At 36.1% G+C, this 13,754-nt stretch overlaps 1 protein-coding gene across 1 annotated transcript in view; it reads left to right on the forward strand.

Moving 5' to 3' along the window:
* The window catches only part of akap13 (A-kinase anchoring protein 13), a 110,244-nt gene that overhangs the window by 80,098 nt on the left and 16,392 nt on the right, over positions 1 to 13,754 (forward strand). The window contains exons 18-19 of the mRNA XM_073831592.1: positions 9,433 to 9,475; positions 10,833 to 10,947. Of these exons, the coding sequence (XP_073687693.1) occupies positions 9,433 to 9,475; positions 10,833 to 10,947 (158 nt within the window). The remainder of the gene's footprint in view (positions 1 to 9,432; positions 9,476 to 10,832; positions 10,948 to 13,754) is intronic.

A 13,754-nucleotide genomic window follows, 5' to 3' on the forward strand; every position in this document is an offset into this window, starting at 1 on the left:
TATTTCTCATATATTTACTGTATTAAAAGCATACTGCCCACCGTTTGCTGTTTTCCTAAAGCCACCGGTCGGCGGTGAGCCCGGGTGCGAGGGCCCGTTCATCGCTGCTTGCAGCTTTAATTATTATTATTATTTCATCAATGTTTTGGGTCATTTCAGGGCCCTTAACATACACGAAAACTCTTGAAACTTTGCACACACATTGGAACCTGCGGCCATCAGGGCCGGACAAACTTTGACATGGGGGGGTCACCTGCGGGGGGCGTGGCACAGCGTTAAAAAATTTTACTTTTGAGGGACTCTGGAGCACACACCGGTTGACCTATATTTATCAAAATTCATACACATATAGACCTCATCGGGCCGGACAACTTTCATGCTCAAAGTCAGTGCTTTGCCCAACAGGAAGTCAGCTATTCAGGGATGTCTAAAAAGCGCATGCAATGGAATTTGAAATACTCCTCCTAAGCCTTTCCACCGATTGCCACCAAACTCGGTCAGCATGACCTCAAGACATTGGGGACGCAAAATTGCCAGGGGATTTTTGATATCTCGAACGGTTTGGCCGTGGCGGGGTGACAAATTTATGGCGAGAAATGAGAAACAGGAAGTATCTAATAACTTTAACACACTTTGTCTGATTTTGACCAAACTTCAGCAGTTTGTTCATCGTCTGATGCCAATCACAGAGATGTGACTATTATGAGTTAAAGTTATAGCGCCACCAACTGGCAGCAGAAAGCGCAACATTTTCTAAATGCTTTCAAATCAGCCTCTTAATTTTACTCAATTTGCTTGAAACTTCATCCCAATAATGTCGAAACACGGCCGATGAGAATCTGTGAAGGGTATTATTGATAACTTTGATCATGTTGCCATGGCAACGTGTCAAACTTTAACTTTAGTTTTTTGTGTTTTCGAGCCACTTAAAATACTTGGAATTTCATGAAACTCAACACACACATCTGTATTAATGATATTTAGACACTGATAAAAGCCCATAAATGGGCATGGAGGAGGCACTCTATAGCGCCACCTTTTGACAAAAGTTGGGGGGTTAGTTTTTCCTACAGTCACCAAACTCTGTACATATATTGTTCTCATCAATCTGGACAACTTTCTAAATTAAACTCATTAGCTAAGACCAACAGGAAGCCGGCTATTTTGATTTGAATGTGGATTTTTGGAAAAATCAGGCTGTAAACAAATTCACACTCCTCCTAAGAACAACCAGCTGTTCACACCAAACTTTTTTAACATGAAGAGAAGATTCTGAAGATGTTAAATTGCGAGCGGATTTTGGATATCTTGAACGGTGTTGACTTGGTGATTTTTTGAAGATGTAGTAAAAAACATAACCCTAATTATTTTATATCTTTAAAGTGCAGCATCCAAACTCTTTACAACTTTTTTCACACAGAGATCTAATCATTCTGAGCAAGTGCTGTTAATATAAATGTTGTACAAGCTTAAAATAATTAATGAAAATTAAAAAACAAAATCAGAAACCTGCTGTCACTCTGGTGAATGTCTCTACTGTATGTGTGTGCGTTCAGTCAGGGTGAGAGAAGCTCAGTGCAGGGGGGAGGGGTGAGAGGCAGAGAGGGTGAGAGAGCGAGAGAGCTGTGAGCCATGCTACAGACCAGCTTTGAGGAAGAAATGCACATATATGTACTTTAATTACATAAATATGTCTGATCTTTGCGAGTCTGATATTGTGAGAAAATATAAAGGGTCATTAAGTCTTTCATTGTTTGTATTTTGCAGTTGTTGTTTTTTATTTATTTTTTACTGAACTATACCATGAACTTGTCCTATTCAGTCACACAGCAAAAGATTAAGAAAAATACAACTTTTAAGCATGAGTGATTTATCTTCATTGTAGACAATATTTTCATAGTGTTATTTATTAAATATAAAATTATAATAATTAAAAATTTCAAGACAAACTTTGACAACAAAACAAACTTTGCTGTTATCTATTCAAAAAATCTGAAAACCATCATTTTAGGTCAGTTATATATATATCGCCCCATTAAAATACTCAACTTGATTTTTAAAGATATTTTGAAAGAATTAAGCGTTTATAGAGCACTTTATTGTGTATTGCTGTACACAATGTAATGTTAAAAGATACTAATTTACCTTTAAATAATATATGAATACTTTTTTTAGCTTAATATTAATTAACATTAATAAATGCTGTTTAATTTTTGTTCAACAACAATGTTAACAAATGAAACTGGATGGCAAAATTGTATATATTGTGTGTATGTGTCTGTGTGTTGATTTTAAAGTCTAACCCTTTCAATTCTGTAAACTTTAAATCCAAACTGGCTGAGGGTTACTTTGAATGCATGTGCCAACTGGGCACCGTTTTCCTAATTGATTCTTAGTTATGTAGCACTTAAAAGTGATGTCTTATAACAGGAGTCACCTGCAAAGCAATATCCACACACAAATTGAACAGATAGGTAATGATGACATTGAAGCAGAAGTGGTGGACGTAAAGCAAGCAATAATAACATTTTGTTATCATCATGAATTATATGTTCTTATTATCATCATCAGAATATAGGGAAAATGTTCCCTATATTGTGAACAGCTTTGGGATATCTTGAACGGTGTTGATGTGGTGATTTGTTGGAGACATTCTATAGCGCCACCTTTTGACAAAAGTTGGAGGGTTAGTTGTAGCTACAGACATCAAACTTGGTCAGTATATAGGTCTCATCAAGCCGGACAACTTTCTAATTTACACCCATTAGCTACGACCAACAGGAAGTCGGCTATTTTGATTTGAATGTGGATTTTTGGAAAAATATAGCTTTGAATAACTTCATATCACTCATAGCAGAATCAGACAGTTCACACCAAACTTTGTCAACATGATGCCAAGATACTGAAGATGTTAAATTGTGTACGGGTTTGGGATATCTTGAAAGGTGTTGATGTGGTGATTTATGAAAGTAACAGTAAAAAAGATGAAGAGTTATTTTCATATATCTTTAAATTGCATTATTCTAACTCATCAAAACTTTTTACATATAAAGAACAAGAAATTCTTAGGAAATACGTGTAGTTTCAAAATGTTATCATGCTCAGAGGCCCCAAAAACATTAAAAGTGTCATATAAATTTGTCAGATTTAAGCTCTAATACCAGGGATGAACACTAGAGGTCCTCATAAGATAAGGAATCGTTTGACCTCTAATGCTATTTAGCTCATTGTCAGTGTATAAGAATGGCAATAATCCATAGAATCAGTTGATATATACTGTACTGTCAGTGTACTTTTACATAATTATTTTGTATAGGTGCTTAAAGAGCATTAAAATCTTTTTTTTTATCTTTTCAGGAAAAATTATATGATTTAAAAACATATATACACTCTCACTGATAGAACAAAGTATCTTATAAGTATGACACTATACTGCTCAGTTCACTTAATTAGAATGAGAAACAAATACATCAACTAAGTTAATATGTATTTATTTTTAATATATTTGTTTATAATTATTTCACAGATGCTTATAGATCATTAAAATAATATTTAAAAATGGTTGTAGATCATAAAACATGGTAACTATTTAAAATAGGGTCTCTTTTGTTAACAATGGTTAATAAACTAACAAACACGAACGAACAAAGGACAATAAATTTGTACTCGATTTTATTAAAACTTCATCAGAATGATGTAAAAACTCGGCCGATGAGAGTCTGTAAAGGCGTCCCTGATGCATCAAATGCTGTTGCCATGGCAAATAAATAAAAATAAAAAATACATTCAAATATTTGTTTCCTGTGTTTTTGAGGCAGATAGCGTGCTTAGAATTTCATTTTCCATTTTCAATGATTTATTATATATTTAAAGTGCAGCATCCTAACTCTTTGAAACTTTTTTCATACAAATAACTATTCATTCTTATCAAGCACAACTCATTTCATAATTATACAAAACTCCACTAATTAAAAATAAAAATAAAAAAACATATCTGATCTCATTCTGCTCTGCACTCTATGTGTGTGTTTGTGTGGTAAGTGGCTGAGTGTAAGGAGGGGGATGGGTGGTAAGAGAATGAGTCAGGGAGGAGGAGAGACAGTTAGGGTTAGTCCAAAGGGTTACTGTGAATGCATTTGCCTACTGGGCACCGTTTTCCTGATGCTATCGGGATGGCGACTGCACAGACGGCGAGGGCCCGGTCATCGCTGCTTGCAGCTTTAATTATTATTATTATTATTATTTTTTTTTCAATGTTTTGGGGGATTTCGGGGGCCTTAACATACACGAAAACTCTTGAAACTTTGCACACACATTGGAACCTGCGGCCATCAGGGCCGGACAGACTTTGACATGGGGGGGTCACCTGGGGGGGGCATGGCACAGCGTTAAAAATTGCGACTTTTGAAGGGCTCTGGAGCGCACAACGGTTGACCTACAGTCACCAAAATTCATACACATATAGACCTCATCGGGCCGAACAAATTTCACACTCATAGTCCGTGCTTCGCCAAACAGGAAGTTGGCTATTCAGGGATGTCTAAAAAGTGCATGCAATGGAATTTGAAATACTCCTACTAGGCCTTTCCACCGATGGCCACCAAACTCGGTCAGCATGATCTCAAGACATTGGGGACGCAAAATTGCCAGGGGATTTTTGATATCTCGAACGGTTTGACCGTGATGGGGCGACAAATTTATGGCGAGAAATGAGAAACAGGAAGTGCCTAATAACTTTGACATTCTTTGTCTGATTTTGACCAAACTTCAGCAGTTTGTTCATCGTCTGATGCCGATCACAGAGATGTGACTATTATGAGTCAAAGTTATAGCGCCACCAACTGGCAGCAGAAAGCGTGACGTTTTTGAAACGCTTTAAACTCAGCCTCTTAATTTTACTCAATTTGCTTCAAACTTCATCCCAATAATGTCAAAACACGACCGATAAGAATCTGTGAAGGGCGTTATCCATAACTTTTATCATGTTGCCATGGCAACGTGTCAAACTTTAACTTTAGTTTTTTGTGTTTTTGAGCCACTTAAAATGCTTAGAATTTCATGAAACTCAACACACACATCTGTATTAATGACAGCTAAACACTGATAAAAGCCCATAAATGGGCGTGGAGCAGGCGCTCCATAGCGCCACCTTTTGACAAAAGTTGGGGGGTTACTTTGTCCTACAGTCACCAAACTCGGTACATATATTGGACTCATCAAGCCGGACAACTTTCTAATTTACACCCATTAGCTACGACCAACAGGAAGTCAGCTATTTTTATTTAAATATGGATTTTTGGAAAAATCAAGCTGTGGAATTTGAAATACTCCTCCTAGACCTTTCCACCGATGGCCACCAAACTCGGTCAGCATGATCTCAAGATATTGGGAATGCAAAATTGCCAAGGGATTTTTGGTATCTCGAACGGTTTGGCCGTGGCAGGGCGACAAATTATGGCGAGAAATGAGAAACAGGAAATGTCTAATAATTTTGACACACTTTATCTGATTTTGACCAAACTTAAGCAGTTTGTTCGTCGTATGATACCGATCACAGAGATGTGACTATTATGAGTCAAAGTTATAGCGCCACCAACTGGCAGCAGGAAGTGTGTTGCTTGCAAAACGCTTTTAAATCAACCTCTTAATTTTACTCAATTTGCTTCAAACTTCATCAGAATAATATCAAAACACGGCCGATGAGAATCTGTGAAGGGGTCCTTGATACATCAAATGATGTTGCCATGGCAACATGTCAAACTTTAACATTTGTTTCCTGTGTTTTTAAATATAGCTGTGAATAAATTTATATCACTCATAGCAAAATCAGACAGTTCACACCAAACTTTGTCAACATGATGCCAAGATACTGAAGATGTTAAATTGTGAACGGCTTTGGGACATCTTGAACGGTGTTGATGTGGTGATTTATGAAAGTAACAATAAAAAAGATGAAGAGTTATTTTCATATATCTTTAAATTGCATTATTCTAACTCATCAAAACTTTTTACATATAAAGAACAAGAAATTCTTAGGAAATACGTGTAGTTTCAAAATGTTATCATGCTCAGAGGCCCCAAAAACATTAAAAGTGTCACATAAATTTGTCAGATTAAAGCTCTAATACCAGGGATGAACACTAGAGGTCCTCATAAGATAAGGAATCGTTTGACCTCTAATGCTATTTAGCTCATTCTCAGTGTATAAGAATGAAAATAATCCATAGAATCAGTTGATATAGACTGTACTGTCAGTGTACTTTTACATAATTATTTTGTATAGGTGCTTAAAGAGCATTAAAATCTTTTTTTAATCTTTTAAGGAAAAATTATATGATTTATATACATATATACAATCTCACTGATAGAATAAAAAATCTTATAAGTATGACACTATACTGCTCAGTTCACTTAATTAGAATGAGAAACAAATACATCAACTAAGTTAATATGTATGTATTTTTAATATATTTGTTTATAATTATTTCACAGATGCTTATAGATCATTAAAATAATATTTAAAAATGGATGTAGATCATAAAACATGGTAACTATTTAAAATAGGGTCTCTTTTGTTAACATTGGTTAATGAACTAACACACGAACGAACAACGAACAATATATTTGTACTCGATTTTCTTCAAACTTCATCAGAATGATGTAAAAACACGGCCGATGAGAGTCTGTAAAGGCGTCCCTGATGCATCAAATGCTGTTGCCATGGCAAATAAATAAAAATACAAAATACATTCAAATATTTGTTTCCTGTGTTTTTGAGGCAGATAGCGTGCCTAGAATTTTATTTTCCATTTTCAATTTTCAATGATTTATTATATATTTAAAGTGCAGCATCCTAACTCTTTGAAACTTTTTTCATACAAATAACTATTCATTCTGATTAAACACAGTTCATTTCATAATTATACAAAACTCCACGAATGAAAGAAAATTAAAAAACAAATCTGATCTCACTCTGCTCTGCACTCTATGTGTGTGTTTGTGTGGTAAGTGGCTGAGTGTAAGGAGGTGGGATGGGTGGTAAGAGAAAGAGTCAGACAGGAGGAGAGACAGTTAGGGTTAGTCCAAAGGGTTATTGTGAATGCATGTGCCAACTGGGCACCGTTTTCCTGATGCTATCGGGATGGCGACTGCCAGACGGCGAGGGCCCGGTCAACGCTGCTTGCAGCTTTAATTTAATTTAAATTTTTTTTTAGGATTCTATTATCCCATGTGTGGAATTTTATGACAGTTTTGAGAATGATTGATCTGTATCTAAATGTTTAAGCTAGTTGAATTTATCTAACCTATTGGTTATAAAAATGATAGAAAATTAATACTAAATGACTAAAGTGCCAGAATATTAAAACAGGTTTTTGAAATTCTCTACACAATAACTTAATGAACTTATATATGGACACTACCAGTCAAAAGTTTTTGAACAGTAAGATTTTTAATGATTAAAGAAGTCTCTTCTGCTCACCAAGCCTGCATTTATTTGATCCAAAGTACAGTAAAAACAAAAAAAGTAAACATTTTTAAATATTTTTGCTATTTAAAATATATATAAAATATATTTTAAAATGTAATTTATTCCTGTGCAGAAATTTTTGCATCATTACTCCAATCACATGATCCTTCAGAAATCATTCTAATATTCTGATTTGCTGCTCAAAAACATGTATTATTATGTTGAAAACAGCTGAGTAGAGTTTCTTTGATGAATAGAAAGTTCAAATGAACAGCATTTATCTGAAATAATAATATTTTATAACATTATAAATGTCTTTATCATCCATTTTGATTAATTTAAGGTGTCCATGCTAAATACAAGTATTAATTTCTATCATTTTTTTCCCAAATACATAATAATGTAAATATTAGAATGATATCTGAAGGATCGTGTGACACAGAAGACTGGAGTAATGATGCTGAACTTTTAGCTTTGATCACAGGAATAAATAACATTTTTAAATATATTCAAATAGGAAACACTTATTTTAAATATTAAAAATATTTCAGATTTTTACTGATTTGTTGTGCTTTGGATCAAATAAATGCAGGCTTGGTGAGCAGAAGAGACTTTTCTTTAAAAAAAATCATACTGTTCAAAAGCTTTTGACTGGTAGTGTATGATGTGCATGTCATCTGCTGATGCATGTATTGTGCAATCACTTGTTTGATCAGAACTTCGAAGAAAATTGTTCTGAGAAATATAAAACAAGTTAAATTAATATTTATAACTAGCTTCCTGAATCATAATACATTTGGTTTAATGGCGTAGATATTTAAAAGAACATCACCCCCTTGAGTACTGAGGTTTGTTACCGCCGCAGTAACTTTTTTAAGTATATACAGATGAAGTATATGCTTGCGATGCTTTTGGTGGGTTCTTCTCAGCCCCTCATTCCTAGAGAAAAATTGTATTTTAGATGTACTTCCTGTGGATTATTGGACGAATTGATAGTGGGTCTCCCAAATGAGACATTGCCACGTCTGTATGGTTCCTTTCCATTGGCTCCATCTCTTTCCATGTCTATCAAAGTCATTCAGATCCACATAAACACTTTTCATAGGACTGCTTATAGATTTCACAGCTGCTTAGAGCTCCTTGTAAAAAGAGATGCCTAGATAGTAGTGTAAAAAAACATAAATCTTTAGCTGTCACCTGAACATGGTAATTGAAAAACAAATATCTGCTTGCGTCAACAGTTTGCACTGCATTTTTATTTATTATTATTATTATTTATTTTTTTTTCAGATGTGACATTGGTATAAAAGCATCACAAATCAGCATTTGTAATTTTAGATGTCTAATTTAGCTCCAAAATTTGAAAATGTTACATTTTTAAGCTTTTTATATATAATGGTAATATATGTAATGGTAATTTAGCCTCTAGAGGCTAAATGCAGTTACTACACCAGCTTCAACTGAAATAATGTTGGTTGAATATCATTCTTTACACTCTTTTTCTTTAACTGAACTTATATCTAAGTCAAACTCAGCTGTCACAGGTATTATAAAAAGCTATTGTACAAACACAGCATAATCATTTACTATACAAGGCAAAAAACAAACAAAATAAGCCTGTTTCTCCAGGCATTGCAAAACATTATCAATCATTTCATCGTTCACAGTTAAGCTTTTGTGGTTGCAGTACAATGTCTGAGTTTTTCTTTAAGTTTTTAAGTGTTGTACAAAAGTGGCTTTTTGCTTGAAGAATTGCCTTAGTTCTCTGCAGGGCCGTTCCTTAGAGCCTGTTCATACCATAAAACTTGTGTAATTTCTTTCTGTACAAGTACAAAACTCCTGAGGCGAACTGAAAAGTGATTAATAATGTCAGTTGTTGTTTTGTGGTCTCGTTTATGTCCTTTTGTCAGTCCTGTTTCCGCTGTACTTTTGGTTTAATCAACAATTTTTTTCTCTCGTTTCAGGATTGGCCTCGTTCACAGGTACATCAGGATCTTTAGAGTACAGGTACGGCCCCCCCTGCATACTACTGATTTGGGACAGATGAATTCTAATTTTAAATATAGCTGCAAGCAGCGATTACTGGGGTTCAAGCACTTAATGAAAAGTTCACTTCCAGAACAAAAATTACTCACCCCCTTGTCATATAAGTTCATGTCTTTCTTTCTTCAGTCGTAAAGAAATTATGATTTTTGAGGAAAACATTTCAGGATTTCCCTCTATTATAGTGGACTTATATGGTGCCTCCGAATTTGAACTTCCAAAATGCAGTTTAAATGCAGCTTCGAAGGGCTCTAAACAATCCCAGCCGAGGAAGAAGGGTCTTATCTAGTGAAACAATCAGTTATTTTCTAAAAAAAAATTGACAATTTATATACTTTTTAACCTCTAATGCTCATCTTGTCTAGCTCTGCGTGAACTGTGTAACTCTTCTGGTTCAAGACAGTTAGGGTAGGTCAAAAAGCTCCCATTTCATTTTCTCCTTTAACCTGTACGTCACTGCAGAAGTACCAACCCAGTGTTTACAAAGTAAGCATGCACAGAAGATCAAACGCTCTTTACAAAAAAAGTCAAACAGCGATGTAGGACGATGTAGTTTTTCGTCATACCCTAACTGTCATGAACTGGAATACACAGAGTTCATGCAGAGCTAGACAAGACAAACGTTTGAGGTTATAAAGTATATAAATTGTATTTTTTGCTAGATAAGACTCTTCTTCGTTGGCTGGGAACGTTAGAGCCCTTTGAAGCTGCATTTAAACCGCATTTTGGAAGGTCAAACTCGGGGGCACCATAGGAGTCCACTACATGGAGAGAAATCCTGAAATGTTTTCCTCAAAAAACATAATTTCTTTACGACTGAAGAAAGAAAGACATGAACCTTTTGAACGTTTTGGCGCCCCTTTGCAATGGTGAGTCTAAAGTTAAACTTTTTTCTTGATAATTATTGATATTCTCTAGAGAATCTTCCTGCACTGGTTTGGTTCCGATTGGGCGAAAACCTAGGACTAGTTTGCAAAAGTAGGTTTTTCAAAAAATGTGAAATATCCAAAGATTTCGCAGGCTCACGATCAAATCTAACTCCTACGGTTTAAGAGTCATAAGTGTTTTTGTACTTTTGATCGCTGGAGCTTCGTTCACATTGTAGGCGGTGTGAATACTACCATCCCTCTAAAGTCTCTACGAGTTGCGGTTTGGTCTGCACAATCAGTTTTACATTAAGATTGCTGATCCACGACAATTCTAACAATTACAAGAAGGTTTCAGCGCTATGTACTTGAACCTCTAAATACTATTTGGGATGGATATGCAAATCGGGTCGTAGCACCAATTTTAAATTTGTCTTTTTTTTTGTCTCATTCAGTATATCAGAGGAGGACCCGGGTCCATTGCGGAGCGACAGTGAAGGCAAAGTTGGAGGAACCAAAGTAAGCAGGACCTTCAGTTACCTCAAGAGCAAGATGAGCAAGAAGAACAAGGTTGGTATATAATGAAATCGTTTAGATATATATGTATGTATTCTGCCAGAAGAAACCAGTACATTTCCTTTGTGTGGGCTAATCTGAAGCATCTCCGACCTTATTAGTGGAAACAAATGTTATCTTTTTTAGTTTGCCCCATATCATGCTGAGCTAGTGGTGTTCTTTGATGCAGCAGCATGCATCTGCTATTTAACTTTGAGGTTTTCTCCCTATGGTACTTCTAGATAATGAGGTTTCTGATAGTTTGAAAGCTCTCAGCAACCCCCATGCTATCTGAAGTTGTTAGAGCATTTGCAGAGTTTGCTCTTGCGCAGGCAACTTTGTGCGCACACTGTCTCATACAAGGGCTTGCGGTAGGGAAGTTCAACAGGATGTAAAAGCAAGCTGTGGTCTCTCTATGGTTCTGTTTAAATATGCTCGTTCACACTCGAGCTTTAGAGCTCATGCAATTCTGTGAAAACAAGTCGACGGTAAAATCTATGACTTCACAATTTCAGAGAAAAGTGACACACTTTGGATGTCCACATGAATTAGCTGGGCCACCATATATGGTTTATGTATACCATATAATTCATGCACATTTTTGACACAAAAACAGAAACCTGCCTTAAAATAAATACATTGTGCATGGATGAGTGTCATATTGATAACTAGGCCAGTGATGTAGACAGAATGCATCTTAATTGTTTGATGTCACATGGTCACTCCGAGTCTGAATTAACTGCAGTGTTAAAATAATGATCTTTATCAAATTGGCCAAAGGCAAACAAAAAGCTGCCTCTTGTATTAGGGGAGGGTCTATGGTTAAAGGAAGTGCACTGTATCTTTAAGTTGAGCTCGAATGTGAAAGACGACAGAAAGAAACTGCAGTCACTTCCTCTGGCTGGCTCGCCTACTCTCCGTCATGGGAACTTATGTGTTTGTGTAGACAGAATCTCAACCTCATCTGCCGTACCTTCAGGCCAGTGGCTCACTGGCTACCTTGCATCCGAGATGTCTACGTTGTGTCGTAGGTTTTTACCACAGGGTCGTTCACTGAAGATCAAGAATAGTAGTGGTCTGGTTGAGGTAGGACTGTGATACCAAAGAGCAGATATTTCTATGCATAAACATATGTCATGTATGTTGAAGAGGGATGTGTTCTGATTTTGAAAAGATTTAATGTGGGATTTATTCTTTAAGTGGTGTGGAAACTTATTTGATCTCTTTTTGTGCTACCCGAGATTGTTTCACCACATTTGAGAAAAGCATGAATTACTTATATCACTTTTTTTTATTATTATTCTTAAACTTATTTGGACATGTTTATACATTTTAGCCATGTTTAAAATCTTTGGGATGTGCACTTTGACCCTCTTCCTTCCTATACTGTTTGTAGCCAAATCATTTTTTTCTGTTGTTATGAAATTAAGCCACACTTCCATACTCACTGGAGTACTAGTTCAGTAAATGTACAGCAACATTTTACTTGTTATCAGTAGGTAATAGGTACTAAGAATTAATCAGCTTTTGATCGTTTTAGGTGAATGTTGCCTATGTTTTTGTTGTTGTTTTTCCATTGTGGATTGCAAGTGATCTTAATCTTGGTATGACTGTTGGAGCAGCTCAGACAGGGTTTTGTAATAAGGGTAGTCTGTAAAAATAGTCACAGTCAGTGGTTTTCTCAAGAACATCACTGTAATAAGTGAGCATCTTGTGGTTTTGACACTTCATGCAAGGTGCCAGAGAAACAGGGAAAAAGGAGAGTCTATTTGATGGATGGATAGGTATGTGAATGATATGTAGTTGGGTAGATAGATGGATAAGATGGATGGTAGATTCATTTGTAGATAGGTAATTGGATGGTTGGGATAGGTGGATAATAGAACAATGAGTAGAAGAATAGTAGAACAATGAGTAGATGGGTAGATAGATGGGCAGACGGATGAGTAGATGGATAAGATGGATGGTAGATTGATGAGTAGATAAATTTATAGATGGGTAGATGGATGGCTAGGGGTAGATGGATGAGTATGTGGATAAATGGGTAGATGTATGGATGGGTAAATTGGTAGATGAATTTATGGGTAGATAAATTTATAGATAGGTGGAGAGATGGTTGGATAGGGATAGATGGGTAGATGGATGAGTAAATAGATGGGTAGATAACTTGATAAGACAGATGGGTAAATTGGAAAGGAAAGGAAAGGAGGTGAAGTGAGGCCAAGTATGGTGACCCATACTAGGAATTTGTGCTCTGCATTTAACCCATCCAAGTGCACACACACAGTAGTGAACACACACCCGGAGCAGTGGGCAGCCATTGCTGCGGCGCCCAGGGAGCATTTGGGGGATCGGTGCCTTGCTCATGATTGATGGGTAAATACATTTATAGATGGCAGATGGATGGTTGGTGATAGGAAGATGGATAGATAGGTGGATAGATGGAAGATGGGTAGATGAATTGATAGATAGGTAGATGGATGGTTAGGGGGTCGGTAGATGGAAGATGGGTAGATATATGGATGAGTAGATTGGTAGATGGATTAATGGCTAGATACATTTATAGATAGGTGGATAGATGTTAGGGGGTAGGTAGATGAGTATATAAATGGATAAGATAGATGGGTAGATTAGCAGATGAAAGATTGATGACAGGTACATTTATACATTTAATGGTAGGTAGATGGATAAGTGGGTAGATAGATGGAAATTGGAAGATAGATGGTAGATGGATGGATGGCTGGATGGATGAATAGGTACATAGATGGAAGGTACGTAGATGGGTAGATAGATGGATTAAATGAATGGTAGATGTATTCATG

Source organism: Garra rufa, chromosome 25 (assembly GCF_049309525.1).
Source record: "Garra rufa chromosome 25, GarRuf1.0, whole genome shotgun sequence".
In the NCBI taxonomy this organism is placed as follows: Eukaryota; Metazoa; Chordata; class Actinopteri; order Cypriniformes; family Cyprinidae; genus Garra; species Garra rufa.